The sequence below is a fragment of the Fistularia commersonii genome, chromosome 17 (assembly GCF_037954325.1).
Source record: "Fistularia commersonii isolate RoL2024-O1a breed Wild chromosome 17, RoL_Fcom_v1.0, whole genome shotgun sequence".
In the NCBI taxonomy this organism is placed as follows: Eukaryota; Metazoa; Chordata; class Actinopteri; order Syngnathiformes; family Fistulariidae; genus Fistularia; species Fistularia commersonii.
The window spans coordinates 15,259,119-15,278,100 of NC_141300.1; the positions used below are offsets into that span (position 1 = coordinate 15,259,119).

The following is an 18,982-nucleotide window of genomic DNA, read 5'->3' on the forward strand; positions in this document are numbered from 1 at the left end:
CAGGAAATTAACTGTATGATAAGGTCATCGAGAATCAACAAGGAAGATCATTTAACAACCAAAAACATGTAAATGACAATGATAAATCATACATTCTGTGATACAGTATGTACTGCAAAGTCATTTTTAATGTCACTATAATAATCCAGGATTTAATTTGTGTTCCTACAACAGTTGGCTTCGAATTCATAAAAGCTACAGGAAGTCAGAGTGAAAGTAATGAATGCTGAATTTATGAAGTATCACAAAAAGTCAAATGGCAAAAAATGTGACAAAAATACTTCAGATTACTCTGAAGCAGAGCTGAACATGTCTGCCAACCATACATTTAGAGCTGGAAAACTATTGAGGAATATTGTCATGTTTAAGTTCTTCATTTCAGCAATACTGTCATCACTGATAGGTGCAGGTCCAGTGTGAATTTGGACTGTACTACAAAGACACTACAAAGTTGGAGAGATAGCAGCCGGGAGACGGATCTATTCAGCAGCACTTAATTTTAATGTCCACACCTTCACAACAACCCCACTTTGTTGTTGTTACTAATCACATCTCTATGAACTTACCAATCAGAAGTAACAATGTCACACTAAGGGTGTGCAAATCACCAATGCAAACTCACTATGTGACTGCAACTGTTCTCTAACCTTGCTGTTAATGTTCCAGCATGAAAATATATAGATACTTCTTCTTCTTCTTCTTCTTCTTCTTCTTTCGGCTTTTCCCTTCAGGGGTCGCCTCAGCGAATCAACTTTCTCCATCTAACCCTATTCTCCGAATCCTCCTCTCTCACATCAACTGCCTTCATATCCTCTCTCACTACGTCCATAAATCTTCTCTCTGGTCTTCCTCAAGACCTCTTGCCTAGCAGCTCCAATTCCAGCATCCATCTACCAATATATTCACTATTCCTCCTCTGTACATGACTGAACCATCTAGGTTTGGCTTCTCTGACCTTCTCTCAAAACATCTAACATGTGCTGTTCCTCTGATAGACTCATTCCTGATCCTATCCATCCTGGTCACTCCCAAAGAGAACCTCAACATCTTCATCTCTGCAACCTCTAGTTCTGCCTTCTGTCTTTTGGTCATTGTAACAGTTTCTAGTCCATACAGCATCGCTGGTCTCACCACTGTCTTGTACACCTTTCCTTTTATTCTGGCTGATAGTCTTCTATCACATAGTACCCCTGACACTTTTCTCCACCCATTCCAACCTGCTTGGACCCGTCTCTTCACCTCTTTTCCACACTCTCTGTTGCTCTGGACTGTTAACCCCAAGTACCTGAAATCCTCCAGCTTCTCGATCTCCACTCCCTGTAGCCTCAATGTTCCACCCGAGTTCTTCTCATTCACACATATATATTCTGTCTTGCTGCGACTAACTATCATTCCTCTCCTTTCCAGAACATACCTCCACATCTCTAGATTTTCCTCTACCTGTTTTCTGCTCTCACTACAGATGACAATGTCATCCGCAAACATCATGGTCCATGGGGATTCCTATCTAACCTCATCTGTTAGCCTGTCCATCACCATTGCGAACAAGAAGGGGCTCAGAGCTGATCCCTGATGGAGTCCCACCTCCACCTTGAACTTCTCTGTTACCCCTACAGGACACCGTACCACTGTCTCACAGGTGGCATACATGTCCTGCACCAGTTTAACATACTTCTCTGGAATATATATAGATACTAATTAGCATAATAAATGAGGAATGGGGGGAGAAAAGTGTCAGGGGTATTACGTGATAGAAGACTTTCAGCCAGAATGAAGGTGTGCAAGACAGGAGGAAAAGACAGGAGGCAGAGCTGGAGGTTGCAGAGATGAAGATGCTATGGTTCTCTTTGAATGTGACCAGGATGGACAGGATCAGGAATGAGTCTATCACAGGAACAGCACATGTTAGATGTTTTGGAGAGAAGGTCAGAGAAGCCAGACTGAGATGGTTGAATTGTGTACGGAGGAGGGATAGTGAGGTAGACAGATGCTGGAATTGGAACTGCCAGGCAGGAGGTCTAGAGGAAGACCAAGGAGAAGATTTGTGGACGTAGTGAGACAAGATATGAAGGTATTTGGTGTGAAAGAGGAGGATACGGAGAATAGGGTTAGATGGAGAAAGTTGATTCGCTGTGGCGACCCCTGAAGGGAAAAGACGAAAGAAGAAGAAGACAACTTGATCAGGTACTCTGATATCCGTCTGGTCCACAAAATTTTACATAACGCCGCCCCACCTCCTCTTTAGACCTACATCAAGCCTCGCTCCCAACTCACAAGTCGAGTGTTGAGATCTGTGTCTAGAGGAGACTGCAATGTTCCTAAAAGAAAGTCTGCCTTTTCTCAATCTGCCTTTTCCTATAAAGCCATCAAAGAATGGAATGGGCTTCCAGACAAAATTGTATTCTGGAGCACCAAACATGCTCACACTAACAATACCAGACGGGTATTTTGGTCATCATCAGATGACCAAACTAATAATTCACAACAATATCACTTTCAACCTGGGTTTTACTTATTACATTGCCTGCTTATATGTTGTAGTTATTTTATTGCCTATCTTTATATTTTATATATATTTTCTATTTGTACAGTTTTATATTTGTATTGTCTTCCCAGGACTACGGATGGAAATTAGCTATGAGCTACAATGTGGTCCAAACATCTCTGTCTCTGTGCTTAATGTAATTGTACACTGTCCTAATAAACTTTTTAAACTAAACTAAACTAAACTAAACTAAACTAAACTAAACTAAACTAAACTAAAACTAATTAATCAAAATACATGAATCAACATCACTTGCAAATCTTACATTAATAAGAATAAGAATAAGAATAAGAACAACTTTATTAATCCCGAAGGAAATTGCAGTGCCAGAGTTACAGAATATAAAACAGTAATAAATAATAAAAAGAAAGGCAGAATTAGAAATAAAAATAAACTATAAACTATAAAGTGTTTCAGTGAAACTATAAAGTGTCTTAGTTAGCAGTGATAAACCTATAAGTGTCTTAACATTATAATGTAGCAGTTATGAGATGAGATGAAATATTGCACAGTGTAGCTGTTATGAGATGAAATAATGCACAGTTCCGAATATTGCACAGAAATGAGATATTGCACATTTTGTTTGTTTTTAAGTTAAAGATAGGTTGTTATGGTTGCCGGCGGCTGAATGGAGAGGAATTAAAAAGTCTGATCGCCTCGGGGAGGAAAGACCTCCTGTGGCGTTCAGTGGAGCTCCTCGGTGGTATCAGTCTACGGCTGAAAGAGCTCTTACAGGACGTCAGTGTGGCATGCAGGGGGTGATGGATGTTGTCCATGATGCTGAGGAGCTTCTTCAGCATCCTCCTCTCTGACACCTGCACCACAGACTCCAGCTCCACGCCCAGGACAGACCCAGCTCTCCTGATGAGCTTGTTGAGTCTGTTCGCATCAGCTGTCTTGAGCCTGCTGCCCCAGCACACAACAGCGTAGAAGATGACGCTGGACACCACCGAGTGGTAGAACATCTGCAGCATGGTCCTGCAGACGTTGAAAGATCTGAGCCTCCTGAGGAAGAACAGGCGGCTCTGACCCTTCTTGAAGCTGGCGTTGGTGTTGATAGTCCAGTCCAGTTTATTGTCCAAGTGGACACCCAGGTACTTATAACTGTCCACAATGTCCACCTCTGTACCCCTGATGGTGACTGGGGTCGGATGGGTCCTCTGTTTCCTGAAATCCACCACCAGCTCCTTTGTCTTTGTGACATTGAGCTGGAGGTGGTTCAGTCCACACCACTCCACAAACCTGTCCACCACGCTCCTGTACTCCTCCTCCTGGCCTCCGTTGATGCAGCCCACGATGGCAGAGTCATCTGAGAATTTCTGCAGGTGGCAGGACTGCGAGGAGAACCTGAAGTCTGAGGTGTAGAGCGTGAACAGGAAGGGAGACAGGACCGTCCCCTGTGGCGCCCCCGTGCTGCTCACAATGGTGTCCGACGTGATGTTCCCCAGCCTCACGTACTGCGGCCGGCCTGTGAGGTAGTTGTTGATCCAGGCCGCGAGTGGAGCATCTACCTGCATGTCCAGAAGCTTCCTGTTCAGCAGGGCAGGTCGAATGGTGTTAAAAGCACTGGAGAAGTCAAAGAACATGACTCTCACAGTGCTTCCTGCCTCCTCCAGGTGTGTGTAGATTCTGTGCAGCAGATAGATGATGGCGTCTTCCACTCCTATCCGGGGCTGGTATGCGAACTGCAGGGGGTCCAGCGAAGGTCCGACGACTGTGCGAAGGTGCCTCAGGACGAGCCTCTCCAGCGACTTCATGACGTGTGATGTCAGGGCCACTGGTCTGTAGTCGCTGTGTGTGCTGGGATGCTTCACCTTGGGCACTGGAACCAGACATGAGGTTTTCCACCGGTCGGGGACAACCATCTGGGTCAGGCTCAGGTTGAAGAGATGTGAGAAGATCCCACACAGCTGAGAGGCACATCCTTTCAGCACTCTGGGGCTAAGGCCGTCAGGGCCGGCGGCTTTCCTGGGACGAAGGCGGCTGAACTCTCTTCTCACCTCCTCAGCGGTGAAGGCAACAGGAGGGGGTGGAGAGAGTCCTATTGGGGGGCAGGAGGGCTGAGGTGTTAACGAGACGTCGTCCAGGGAAGCAGGAGAGGTGCGTGGGGGAGGGGGAAAGCTCCTTAGAGTGAGGGGTGAGGGCACAGGGGAAGGAAAGTCCTGAGAGGAGCTGGGGGGAGGGTGGGCGGAGGCACCTTCATCAAATCTGTTAAAAAACAGGTTTAGTTTGTTTGCCTCCTGCAGGTCTCCTTCCATCATCACCTGGCTTGCTTGTTTTCCATGGCCAGTGATGGTTTTCAACCCACTCCACACCTCCCTCATGTTGTTCTGCTGGAGTTTGCTCTCCAGCTTCCTCCTGTAACTGTCCTTTCCCTCTGCGATCTTCTCCCTCAGCTCCGCCTGCACCTTCTTCAGTTCCTCTTTGTCTCCACTCCTGAATGCCGCCTTCTTCCTGTTCAGCGTGTCCTTAATGTCCTTAGTCACCCAGGGTTTGTTGTTTGAGAAACAACGCACAGTCTTGGTGGGGATGATGTTGTCCGTGCAGAAGTTAACATAGTCAGTTATACAGTCGGAGAGTTTCCTGACGTCATCTCCCTGGTCTTCGCAGAGCACAACCCAGTCCGTCGTCTCGAAGCATCCCTGAAGAGTCAGTTCTGCCTCCTGTGACCACCTCCGGACAGTTCTGGTGATCACAGGTTGCCGCTGGACCTCAGGGACATAGCGAGGCTTCAAGTGGACCAGGTTGTGGTCTGACCTGCCCAGAGCAGGGAGAGCTGTACAGCTGTATGCGTCCTTGGCATTGGCGTACAGCAGGTCCAGAGTTTTATTGTCTCTTGTCTTGCAGTCCACAAACTGTTTGAAAGTGGGCAGAGATGATGACAGGGTGGCGTGGTTGAAATCCCCAGAGATGGCTATGAAGGCACTGGGGTGCCGGGTCTGGAGTCTCGCGACCGCGGAGCTGATGACGTCATTAGCCCGCGGTGCATCGGCCGACGGTGGGATGTAAACAGTGATCATGATTGCATGGGAAAACTCTCTGGGCAGATAGTATGGCCGGAGACTCACCGCCAACAGTTCGATGTCCGGGCAGCAAACACGCTCCTTCACCGTAACGTGTCCGGGGTTGCACCACTTGTTGTTTACAAACACAGCGACACCTCCTCCCTTCCTCTTGCCGCTGCCGGCACAACTCCGGTCCCCTCGCACCAACTGAAAGCCGGGTAAACTCACCACAGAGTCCGGTATGTTGTTGTTTAGCCAAGTCTCAGTGAAGGACAACACCGAGGCCTCACGAAACACACCGTCGCTCCGTGTGAGCGCTGTAAGCTCCTCCAACTTGTTGCCCAGCGATCTCACGTTTCCCATCACAACGGAGGGGAGATACGGTCTGTATCTCCTCTTCCTCACCCACCGTCTCCTCCCGGCCCTGCAGCCCCGGTATTTCCTCCGTAGCTCCTTAGGGATTTCGTGCCTCTCCCCCATCTCGCCGCTGTGTCGAAGCTCCATCAGCTGGTCCCGGGTGTAAACAATTGAGCCATTGCGCCATTGCGCCATGGCGCCGCTCCGCCAGGACCGGGATCCGGCTCGAAAAAAGTGCTCCAAACACCGCGAAAACAAGAAAGAGCGAATGGAACATCATCTAGTGCTGAGGCAAAAACCTTAACTAAATTGTCACTAAGGAGAAGAGTGGATAAAAATTAAAAAGAAAAGTAGAAGATTTACGAGAGAGACGCTCGGTGAGGAGCAACTCTGGCAGGCAGCCGCCCGAGGCAGCGCCGGAAGTGGCTCATAGTTTGTATGTAGAAGCTGAGCGGGTTTACCTGAGCGGGTTAGCACGACATAATCCAATTTGTGGCGGCCACAAAATACCACAGCATCTTTACCTATAAGTTTGCAATGCTTTGACGTCTATAAATAAAATCAGGACATCATATTAAACAAACTCTTGGAGATACCCATTGCAAGTTATCAGCTAAATATAACTAGTGGGCTTTTTGGAAGAGGTGAAGTTGAGCTAAAGTGTAGATGTTGTTTTCTTCCAGACTAGAGTCCAGCAGGAGGCACTAGCAAACATTTTTCCATTATTTAGGGACTCAATCGCTCCGAATGGCAACAGAAGAAGAAAGATGGCCGCCTGTGCACTATTCCGCAGTTTGTCGTCTAACTTTTCTACAGTTTTGCCGTTAGTTACCCGTTCGGTATCGCTCTCTCAATTGCGACTTGCCTCAAGACCATGTTTTCGAAGAAACTTATCCTATTCCAGTCAGCTTTCAGCAGGTATTTCCATTTCGCCGTCCTTTAGCTTTACATGTTAGCTAAGATGGGCAACAGACATAGAAAAGGACACCAGAGCTGTTGCGTATTCATCACCAACTTAGTTCTTCGCCTGAGCCGGTATTACATCGAAAAACGTCGTCCATCGTGTAATTTCTTGTTTTTATTCACACCCTGTTGTATTTTTTTTCTCAGCTCTTAAATTCACAGACAAACACGAATGGGTTCGAGTAGAAGACGACGGCATTGGGACTGTCGGTATCAGCAACTTCGCACAGGTAAACCCGCTCAGCTTCTACATACAAACTGATGTGAAAAAGAAGAAAAAAATAAGTGTCGTTGACCGGTTTGACTTTGTGTTATTTACACTCGCAGGAGGCGCTGGGAGATGTTGTTTACTGTGGTCTCCCAGAGGTGGGAACACAGCTGGCTCAGCAAGGCACGTATGAAGTTCATGACTGCATGGTTTTATGGTACATTTAACAGCAGACCAACTCTATGATACACACAGATAAGTAGTGACCGTATGCAAAAACCTCCTGGAGGATGAAGAACAACTGATACCATTAACTGGCCCCCAATACTCACTTGACCTACTTCTCGAACAAGTCTGAGTTGTACATTTTTCAGTCCACCCAACACCATCATGTTGCACCTCACAATGTCAGAGAGGGAGTGATATCCCAGTCTAGATCGAGGTAAAAACCCCAGGACACCATTCACCGTCTCATTAGGTGAATACTCAGATGTTGCCAGGCGTGCATCCGAGCATGCTGGGGTTATACAAACTACAGAATAACATTTTGAATTGCTGCGATTAAATTTCGGCAAAATGGACCAGCCTGCCACATCATATTTCCGATCAGATTTGCAGGTTGTCTTTTAATTCAGCCCTCTATGGGTTGGTCATTTTTGTTATCAAGCAGTGTGGCATCTTTTCATCCCCAGCACATTCCCCCGGTCCATATCAGTGGTGATAGCAAGTGTTTTTTTTTTCCAAATTGAGATCTGAGGTGTTTTCAAAAGTGTTGCTTTATCTTTTTTTTAAGTATCGTAAAAATATGGTTTACAATATGCACTCGTCTCAGATGCTTTTTTTTTTCAACCATAACTGCAAGTAAAACCTTGAACACAACCTCAATCAATGCTTCACCATGAAATTATATCAATGCAAAAATACATTGTTATCCACAGTAAATCAAGCATTATGTGTTTATGTAAATAATTGTTTATATTTATAATATTACTACAGTGTGTACACAAGTATTGGCACCTCATTGATTGGCCTGGTTAGCAAATTTCAGAAACACAGATATCTAGAAAATTTAGAATTTGAAATATATGATGAGCTTTTTACTAATTTTTGGTTGATATGTATATATGACTGTTATGAAGAGGTTGGTTTGGTGTGGCGATCCTTGAAGAGAATGTACTTTGGATCTTCAGCTATTGAATTCCAATTTTTGGAAGTCACTTTTGGATAAAAGTGTCTGCTAAATGACTGTAACGTAAAAAATAAATGAAAGGAAAAGGAGAAAGGACAACTATGTATGTGCTATATCAGTGCCTTTTTTTCAACTACTGTACTAAAACATAATTTTTTGGACATCATATTGATGTCAGTGCCATCAGTAACATTTGGAATTTGTCAAAGAATCTTATTTATCTGTGTCGTTTTTCCAAAGATTTTTGGATGTGATTTTCTTAAGAAGCCAAATATGCTACTGAAAGGTTTCAATGACATGCTGAATTTTACTGCAGGAACTGTTGTGAAAAAAACTCAGAAGTAAATAAAGGTTGCATAAAATTAGAACAGGTTGGACCACATGTGCCTGGAGAGTTTATTTCTGACTTTTACGAAAATATTTTTGTTTCCTCTTGTCACAGATGAGTTTGGAGCTCTTGAGAGTGTGAAAGCTGCAAGTGAACTCTATTCCCCTTTGACTGGTGAAGTTGTTGAGATCAACACGCTTCTGGCCGACAAACCTGGTTTGGTCAACAAATCCTGCTACAAAGATGGTAAGTACACGTGCAAAAGTTCACAAAGATACTTCCCCACATTTGGCAGGTCTTAATCTTCTACTCTCTCTATGGGGTCACTCCAGGCTACATAGCACAGGAAGAATCATGCAGAAGTGTAGCGTTCTTTCAAAAGTCAGTCGAGCATCAAATTATTATTGATGCTAAGAACACTCTAATGTTGCTTACATCTGTCCCATTTCTACTGCTGTTTGTATTGTCACAACTACCTTGAAAAGTAGTGAATACAAAATGCTAGGCACTTGTAATGTTTCCAATCTAAGTTCACTTCAACATGCTGTCATGTAAGTAACCTCATTGTGAAGTGATTATGAAGAGGGCAATTTTAATAAAAATTGAAATGGACGAAATTTAAGGCGGTTTTGTACAATGAATGCCTTGACTACTATACAAATTGTATTCCAGAGTAAAAACTATTGCTCTGCAGACATGTTCTACCTGTACTCAACGTTTTGAGGGCTGTTTACAGAAAAAAAAGGCTTCACTGAAAAATTGATTTCATTCAACTGCATTTGAATTAGATATTTAGAATTGCAACATAAAAGTAGGAAATTGTAGGCAGCTCTGTTCCCCTCTGTTGGGTGTATATACTGAATTGAAAAAAAACTGAAATGAGATCTTGGCATAGTCTTATGTGCCTGAGTACCTTTTCAGTCTTAATTTGTGTGTCACAGTGTACTTTTCAAACCACTCCATTTAAATCAATGTTTATACCACCCGTACATTAATATTATAACAACGAAAGCTAGAGGTTCATCCTAGAACTCTGTGGGACACCCCTCATCAGTTTCACGATTATATGAATAATATTCGTATAATCATATTATATTGATAATATTTACTTAGAGTTAATAACTGGGCAATAACTGCTTTTTATCTAAAAAAAATCATCTTAGTGGTCATCCTAGTAAAAAAGGTTTACAGTTGTCTTTTTGACCATAAACTGTACTGTTGAGGTATATTTGTATGATAGTTATTTGCAGAAAGGAAGAGGAGTTAAGTAAAAGGCTTGTAATGTCACCTCAGATACATTTTCAGTTAATTAAAGAGTATCAAACTCATCTATGGTTGAAACCAAAAAGTGGATTTTTACTCTGAAAAATTGTTGCTTGGAAAGTAGTACTTGAAAAACATTGGCTCAAAGTATTTGACTGATTGTAAATGAAATGGCTTAGAAAACACTGGTTAAGTGGCCAAGTTTGATCTTTCTCAATTTGTTCAATATAGGGTGGTTGATGAAGATGACCATCGCTAATCCTGCTGAGCTTGATGCTCTAATGGATGAGCCAGCATATGAGAGATACATCCGCTCCATTGAGGACTAACATTATAGTTTCTTTAAGCATTTCTCGTCCTTTCCTCTACAAGCAGGTAGATGCACATCATGTGCTCATAAGATAAAACGCTACACTCAAGCCACCAGTTGAATTCTGGAGCACCATGTTGCTGACCTGCTGTTGTTGTGTTAACTGTGAATATTAGGAACCCTTTATTTACTGATGATCACCTCAGCTGTCACTCTGCACTGATGTAACATCAAAATTTTCAATTCTTGCTGACTGAAAGCCTGAAAATGAGGAGACTGAAGCTCACAGTCCATGGAATTTTCTCCCGGTTTTTCAACTAATGAGAAACTGCTCTAGCATACTTTAATAAAGCACTTTGATCTTTTAAGGTGTTATTAATCTTGATGGTCGACACTGCATGTGTAAACAGCTATTCTTGAGCTACTGTACCATAAAAGATGTTCTGTTCGGTATATTTATCTCTATTTTTCATTCCCCCACTGTTTATAGCTCGCGGCATAGCTTCAGTAAATATGATAACACAAGGTCTTTGGTATATACTGAGTTTTACTCTGAGTCCATCCATTACATTGTACAAATTCAAATGTAATAATTTCACCTTAAAGTACAGATATACATAATGTCCATTTGATTCACACAGGTCTCCACCCATGAGCAGAATAATATAAATAGCACTTTTCAATACCTGGGATACAAAGAGTTTGACGTTGTTGGAAAAATAAAGGATTCTACCATAATAAGAGTTCATGAATGTTTGTTAATAAAATTCGTTCATTGAAGAAATGCAAGAATCAAATCAAAAGGAAAAAGGGAGCTCATTATGAAGGCCTCCCTGATGCATCCGTGTTTAAGGCCTTTAAATGAGCTCACTCACTCAGTAGACCTGCTTTCCTTGGGCCAGCTTAACTAGGTTCTGGCTTGTCACTGCAAATGCTGTGTCAGCCTCTAGTCTTCAGCAGGGACTCTGGAACCAAATAAAGACTTCTGCTGGTCGGTTTCAAAAGTACAAACTAGCACATTAACTATTTAGGAAACGGTGAAAAAGCTGGCAGAGAGATCTCGAATGGCCTTAAGAGCAATCTGTGATATCAAAGGAAGGCTCAGACAGGAGCCATGTAACAACATATAATGGTTAGAAGCCTGGCTGTGGAGCATGGGGTGTTATTGATTATCAAATGGATTTTTGGTTCATGCAAGTATAAGATTGTTGCTGTAATCTGGTTGGGATAAGATACAAATACTTGAAATTGTCTGTGTGTCATGAAAAGTTATGTGATAAATCAAGATTTCAATTATAGTGTGATGAGATTCTAAAAATGTAAGTTAGTGTCAAGACTGGAAATGCATGAGATTCTCAAAATGTAAGTTAGTGTCAAGACTGGAAATGCATCAGGCTTGATTAATTCCACCAGGGGACCAGCAGGTGGCAGTATTTTTACCATAAGATGTGGTCCAGTGGAAAGGATGTCAAATTTGTAAAAGTCCAGATAATGCCAAATGTCTGTTACTAACTGTTTGTTCAAGAAAAGGCAGCCATAGAGTGCACACAATTAACCGAGGTCTGCAGATACACCTTGGCATCTGCATTCAGATGAAACCATTGGTTGCTCACAGCTACCTCCTGGGTGAACGGTCAGAAGAAATACAATTTTAATGCATTGGACTACCTAGCAAGTGGTACCGCTGGCGATCAAATTGTTATTATTAACTGTCCTAATATCAACACATTTTTTTAAAACAACAAATGCTCTGTGGTGCCAAAGCCTACTGCTCAACCTCCAGGTGGGAATGTGTTTTCTGTTTGAATGTGATCGCATCCCCAAATGAATGTTGAACTATGCTGTAATGATGACGTTTCTGTAAATATTTACAGACTACTTATGATACAACATCTAAAATCCGCATATCTGGGATTCAAACTTCATATGTGCCCCATGTAAACTTTGTCTGGAGGAAAAAAAATCTCCCCTCTTTGGTCAGTACAAATGTAGAAAAGAAACCTAAACCATAATGATATAAACAGTAACTATCCACAAAAAGCTTATAAATCTTAGCATTCTGGGTCACCTGAGGGAGGTTAACACCCCACCAGGTACGATGGAAAATCTATCCTTGGCATTCGGAGTCCTTCTAGCCCTCCCCCGGGGTGCAGTAGGTTGAGAAAGTCCCTCCATTCGTCGATAATCACTTTCCAGTCTCTCCTTCCTCTTGACTCCCTCGTTCATCACACTGGCAGTGAAGTCTCTCTCATTAAGGAAAGCAATTGTCTCGTCCCTCTTGCGGCTCACATATCCTTTTAGAACGGCGTTGTAGGGATTTAAGGCAGGATCTCCATCTGGGTCTTCTTGCTGGTATTTGAATTCCATACGGGTGATAACCGGCAGAAGGAACTGCTTGTCTGAAGACACCACATCTGAAGCCCGGTGTGATGAGCCTAAGGCTTCACACACCAGGCTGGGGGGCAGAGGCACCAAATCGCAGCCGGTTCGCTTGTCCACATACTGCTGGTGTTGTTTCCGAACCATAGCTACATCTTTCAGAGACTGACTCCTCCTCTCCTCAAGGTCAGTCACTATTTGCACGGGATATGTCTGCCCAAGTACCACACCTGAGTCAAGGACGGCAAGGACAAATTTAGATCATCCTAGAAAGTACAGTATATAATCATAACAGCACAAAATATGCATTATTTCTGGCATAATTAAGATTTTTTTTCCCTAAATGCCCCTTTTGTTTCATTGCAAAATAATTATCAGTTCGTCACCTGCACGTCGAAGCATGGATGCTGGGCATTTCCATGGTTTGTGAATGAGTTCATCAGGCAAACTTGCAAGTTCAGGACACCATTTTCTCACATAGCTACCATAGGGATCACAGGTCATTGCAGCATCGACCGGGTGCATCACAAAATTCCAGTGATCCAGACCGCACATGCCTCCATTCTGCCACATCATGGCATCTATGGCCACGTCTGCATCCACCAGAGTGTCCTACGCAATCAGAGGAGAACTGTCTCATACAGGTAGATGCTGAATATGATGAGACTGCTAGGATATTTAATACCTATCTCACCTGGAACCAGCGGTAGCCCTCCTGCCAGGGTAGATGGAGATATGCGATGAGAAATGATGCCACCACATGTCTCATGTAGTTGTTCATCCAGCCTGTCAGCCACAGCTGCCTCATGGCTGCATCCACCAAAGGATAGCCTGTTTGACCTTGCTGCCAAGCCTTGAGGTGATCACGATTAGTACTCCAGCGCAGAGCCTGCAAGTATCAGGAACAGCATAGTTGTAAAAAAAATAAAATTCACCATTATCTCATGTAATTGCTGTAATCTTTTGATATAAATACCTTGTATGGGGGCCTGAGAGACTCCCATGGAAGGTGTGGAAAGAGTGTGAGCTGCCAGTACGCCAAGTCTCTCCAAGCCAGTTTGCGTTGGAATTTCAGCGGCCGACAGCGTGCTCCTTTAGCATCCCATAGTAGCCAGCGGGGGCTGAGCTGACCAAAGTGAAGGTAGGGGGACAGACAGCTGGTATTTGGTTCATCTGCCCTCCCTGACTCTTTCTCATATCTATACACACCTGATGAACAAGGACAGGATTTTACTGATCAGTTTAATGAGCACAAAACTTCTCAACATCCCTCCAACCACTGGATACAGGTGTGTGGATAATGTGTGTAAGCACTATGTTACCATCATTGAGAAAGGCCTCAAGTCGGGCATGAGCACCCTCTTCGCTGAAATCCCAGGATTTACGAATGTTGAGCGCCCAATCAATCTAAGTCCCAAAATTAACATCAGTCAATATTTTGATCAGCGTGATGTAATTTCAATCAAATCCTGGGTTTAACCTAATCCCTGGGATACCAGCTTTGGTCACTCACCGTTGTGCCATCTTTTCTGCGGGGCATGCGTGCAAGGCCAAGTTTGTCTAGAGGGACACCCTGAGGCCAGTGGACAGGGGTAGGAAGGGATACAGGTGGGTCCAACGGAGTCCCTAACGCAGGCCCTGAGTTCTGCCTACAGCAGCTCATGAAGTGAGACACTGAACCAATGCCTACATCACAGAAGAAAAAGAAAGGTTCACAGAACTGACTACTATCAGGTCAGATTATTGGATATATGTTGACGATACAATGACAAACCTCTGAGTCCCACACCCTCCGTGCTGACCGAAGAAGGATCTCTGAGACAGTAGGAGTGGAACCATCGGCAATCAATGCCCTCATTTTGCAGTGCTGACATCACCCTGTCATCTCTCTCTCTGAGCCAGGGTTCATAAAGGGCATTAGCGAAGACTGTTCTTGCTCCAGTCTCCTTTGCCAGCCTTTTAAGTGTATGCAGAGAAGAGCCAACGTCATTCCCTTCTTCATTTGATTTGAGGAAGATAAGATGACTGCCAATTCGCTCCAGAGAGGAACAGAAACAAGACAAAGCTTGATGAAGCCAGTATTTACCTGTGAAGCAGAAACAGAGCATGAATCTAATCAGCAAAACAAGAGAAAAATGCAGTGAGAGCTGATTCATGACCAAACTTACAAGCTCCCCCAATTGCCACAGTAATAGCTGGTCCCTCCTCCTCTTCAGGGCTCCAGATGAAGATTGGAATGACAGGAGCTCCAACTTCCAATGCACCTGTGAGAGCAGGGTTGTCGCAAAGCCGCAAGTCCCTGCGAAACCAAACCAGTACAGGTGGCAGTGCTGATGGAGATCTGGGCAAACCCACTACATGCTGGACACCCTTTTTTCGCCGCTGTCGCCTGTTCTTTGAGCCTTTAAGTGACTCTGATTGTTTCATATCTCTTTTCTCCATCAATTGGTCATCTCCTCTGGCCATGTCATGTTTGGATGAACCCATGTCACTGCTCATCCCTTCCATCTGAATATTATTCGTCTTGGAATTCGCCTTTTTCAGATGCTCAGAGGAATGTTGGATGGTTGCTTGGTTGTCATGGGGTCCAGATGCTCCTCTTGCCATCTGAATATGGTCATTTTCTTTGGGTCTAGATCTTGAGCTCAGCTGTTCAGATCTTATCTGGCTTGGAGTGTCACCAGGTCGCTGATGTTGAGAATCTTGGCTGGGAGTTGATAGCTGATGATCTTGGGTTTCAAGAAGGGACAGGGTCAATGCCAGATCCAAATCATCATCTTCTGACTGAAATTGGATAACAACAGCCACATAATAGCGTTAAAAATATACTTGGTCATAGCAAGGCATCTGAAAACCACCATGTGTGTAGGAACACTATCTGTGAAGACGAGTTTTGTTGAATGAATATAAGTGTTACCGGTACCTTGCAAAATTCTTCCAGCTTCTTAATACTACATTTGAAATAACAAAATGAGGATTACTGTCATGCAAAGAGTACTTTATGATTCCTATGCATTGTGGGGGGACTATGATTAATGAGGATGAGTATGTTGGCGTCACACCTAAATACTCTTGAAATATAATTTATGGATTCCTTAATAATATTGTTTTCAGCTTTTAATGTATAAACAGGACACTTTGAGGTTTACAGGCCAATGCCAACTGTATTAGTTCACTCCACAACTTTTGGCCAGGTTGAGATAGTCACAGAGACAGACCTATCACTTTTATATCAATTTGCCCACCACCTTAGCTCAAAATAATTGACAACCCAGGTTAGCAATTTATAACATGTGGAAATTGACACTGCTGTCTAGAGACTAGGGATATAGTGCAGTTTTTCCCCTAATCATTTTATACTGAAGAAGGTCCCATTGAAAACTGTATCCTCTGCTTATTTACCAACCACCTTCATGTCCTCTTTCCCAACTTCCATAACACTATAATTGCTCTTTAACTAGTTCCACTACCTAGTAGTTTCGGACTTAGCATCCTTCTTCCAATATATACATTATCCTTCATCTGTATTTGCCTAAACCACTTCAGCCTGGCCTCGCTAACTTTGTATCGAATACATCTAACATGTGTTGTCTGCTGACAGACTCAGTCCTGATCCTTTCCATTGTCATCACTCCCAAAGAGATTGTCAACATCTTCAACTCTGCTCCCTGTCTTTTCTTCAATGCCACTGTCGTGAAACCATACAGCATCGCTGGTCACACAACCTCAATGTATAGTTTACCTTTCACCTTAACTGATACTCTTTGTCAACACTTTACACCCACAGCTTTTCTCCAACCATTCCAGCCTGCTCCTCTTTTCTTCTTCACTTGTCCCTATCATTCACAAACATGTATTCCAACTTTCTGCAGCTAACCTTCATTCCTCTGCTTGTCATGGCATACCTTCACTTTATGAGATTCTCCTCCACACAATGTCATCTGCAAACGTCCTAACAATAAAGAGTACTTTATCTAGAATTGTTTGCTGGTGCTGATTTACTAATAAAACATGATACTGGTTACTGTAACTGTACTACGAAATGGCCGCTGGGTGGCGCTACTACTCAAAGAATCACACATTAGCTGTACCCTATACTGACCATTGACAGAAAAAAAGCGTTCTTGGTAGGAGTCAAAGAAAACAATAACGAGTGGTGGAGTTGGTTTAAAATCATAAAACCGAGATGATAATTACCTGTGATAATGACAACGTTAGCAGTGGAAAAGGTGCACCGCTCATGCTAGAGATATAGAAGCGAGGTGATGCCCGCGTACCCCTTTAACAATGCTAACAATTAGCCAAACACAAACTCGACAGCGTACAAGAAATAACAATATATTCACTTTCACTGACCCCACAGAAGTATTCCTCGTAGATGGAGATGAGAACGGAGTGCAGGGAGCGGTTGGCCTTTGACAGGGGCTGGACGAGGGACAAAAACTGCGAGCGGGTCTCCCGGTGTCCTAACACGGACACGCACATCGCAAAGAACCCCTCCGGGTCCTCTCGACCCAACAGCACTTCCCGCAAAAGCTTTCGAAGTTCTGCTATGAGGTCGCCGCCGTCGCCGCCGCTGGCCAAGGAGGAAGGCATCTCTTTTCGAAAGGTGACTAACGTAGCAATAACGTGAAAAACAGAGAAAATAAACCAGGACCTTGTGTGCCTCACGTCCCGGACAAGCGATTAACATCCATACACAGCTGTTTTGGACTTACACAAGCCGGTTTTGTAAGCAGAGGTTACGAAAGCTTGAGGATGTAATGACGCAAGATTACCGGTAGGGGGCGCACTCGGCTAATGAATGCGGTTCCGCATGGGATGAGAGATTATTGCAGAGGTTCCAGGCTGTTATTTCACAATGTTATATTCGGGATTTCCCCTCCCCATTTCATCGATTTTTAAATTCCCATTGACACGTTCAAATATGAAATTGCATCATTTTAAGTGTTGTTTTTAAGGTATTTCCAGTCTTCAAGCATCTCCCAGGCCCGCTTTTCCCATCAGCAGAAATATTTCATGACAGGGTCCCCTACAAGGTAAATCTGATCAAACAAGAGCCTTTGTTTGATTTGAAGTACCTTCTTCTTGGCAGGAATGTAGCCCTTTTCAAGTGCACCCTGTGATGCGAGGCTGAAAAACAAAGCCAAGAGAGTGTACCAAGCAGTGAATTTTTAATCACTAACGGTATTCTCTCTGTAGAGGGGTTGCTAAGTAATTGATTTTTTTTAATGAGACCATGCATAAGCTTTTGAATATGCACACCAGGGAACAATGACTTGTGACACTAATGTGTCAAACTCTGAAAAAAAATTCTGTAATTGATAAGCCCCGCTTCTACAGACGCATTTGGAATATAATAAAAACTTTTGCTTTGCTAAAGCGTATGATGGATATGTATAGTTATGTGACTCGGGGGCTCGCGGACAAAGACGTACGCACCATTATCGGAGCTTTTGTCTGAATAGTGAAAGTATGTGAACTGAAGATATGTTGAGAGTTGTGGTATGTTGAGAGAGCAGGACAGAATGAGAGGGAGAGAGAAAGAGATTGAGAGAGAGAGAGAATCAATAGTGTTTAGACAGAGAAGTGGAGACTAAGTGTGTGATCAATAGAGAGCAGAGAGGAGAGATTAGCTGCTTTTCTCTCTCAAACTAACACTGACAAATTGGTGAATTGGTGTATCGGCCCTTGGGCTAAACGGATTGACCTGCTGTTTCCATGTTCTACCGTGTACTGTCAATAAAGATCTCTGTTCACTGTGGCATTCAATGGAGAAAGTGAACGAATCACAGGAAGAGATAAAAAGAGGGAAGGAAGGAAGGAAGGAAGGAAGGAAGGGCACTGAAGAAGTTAAAAATGAGCCTCGCAAAGTCCCGCTCAGGTGTCACGATCCTCACAAAATGTCCACGCCTCTGTCTCATTAACACATACACCCATTCACAGGTGCATCCTTGTGCACACTGTTATAAAACCATAATAATGTCTCTGGGAAAATTAATGGAAAGACAGATTAAAAACTAAGTGAGGAGAAACGGGCCACTGGTGTAGCTATTTGCAACTCATAAATCATTCTGACAAACCCACGCGCATGTAGACACATACATAGACACACACACATACACACGTACTGTAATTAACCACAGGCTATTTACTCTCTCCTGCTGTAAATTAGACATGCAGACACAGTTATTACATTAGGGGGATCTGCCATGCAGAATACTAACAGGAGGAGGAGGGGATACTCATACACACAACAACCTGCTCATACAAACATAAACACACACACAAACACAAGAAAGAGGGTATGGAAGAATCATAGAGTGACGGGAGTGAAAATGAAGCTGCAGTCCAGAGAATAGGGGCCCCCAGCTCTTTGTTCCCTGCTGCATTTCATTATCTGAAACGCCAGCCAGCACACACGACACACACATA

At 43.5% G+C, this 18,982-nt stretch overlaps 2 protein-coding genes across 2 annotated transcripts; one reads left to right on the forward strand and one right to left on the reverse strand.

Moving 5' to 3' along the window:
* Positions 1-6,656: 6,656 nt before the first annotated feature.
* LOC147225324 (glycine cleavage system H protein, mitochondrial-like) lies at positions 6,657-10,335 on the forward strand. Its single transcript, XM_086163575.1, has 5 exons — positions 6,657-6,825; positions 7,018-7,100; positions 7,198-7,261; positions 8,710-8,841; positions 10,090-10,335. Exons 1-5 carry the CDS (start codon positions 6,675-6,677, stop codon positions 10,185-10,187), a joined length of 528 nt encoding a protein of 175 aa, XP_086019701.1. The 5' UTR covers positions 6,657-6,674; the 3' UTR covers positions 10,188-10,335.
* A 362-nt stretch (positions 10,336-10,697) lies between these two features.
* Positions 10,698-17,269, reverse strand: LOC147225325 (uncharacterized). The gene is made up of 9 exons (XM_086163573.1): positions 16,904-17,269; positions 14,716-15,331; positions 14,322-14,633; positions 14,061-14,233; positions 13,870-13,954; positions 13,524-13,756; positions 13,242-13,436; positions 12,934-13,159; positions 10,698-12,777 (listed from the first exon to the last, which is right to left on the reverse strand). Exons 1-9 carry the CDS (start codon positions 17,141-17,143, stop codon positions 12,233-12,235), a joined length of 2,625 nt encoding a protein of 874 aa, XP_086019699.1. The 5' UTR covers positions 17,144-17,269; the 3' UTR covers positions 10,698-12,232.
* Between the last annotated feature and the right edge of the window lie 1,713 nt (positions 17,270-18,982).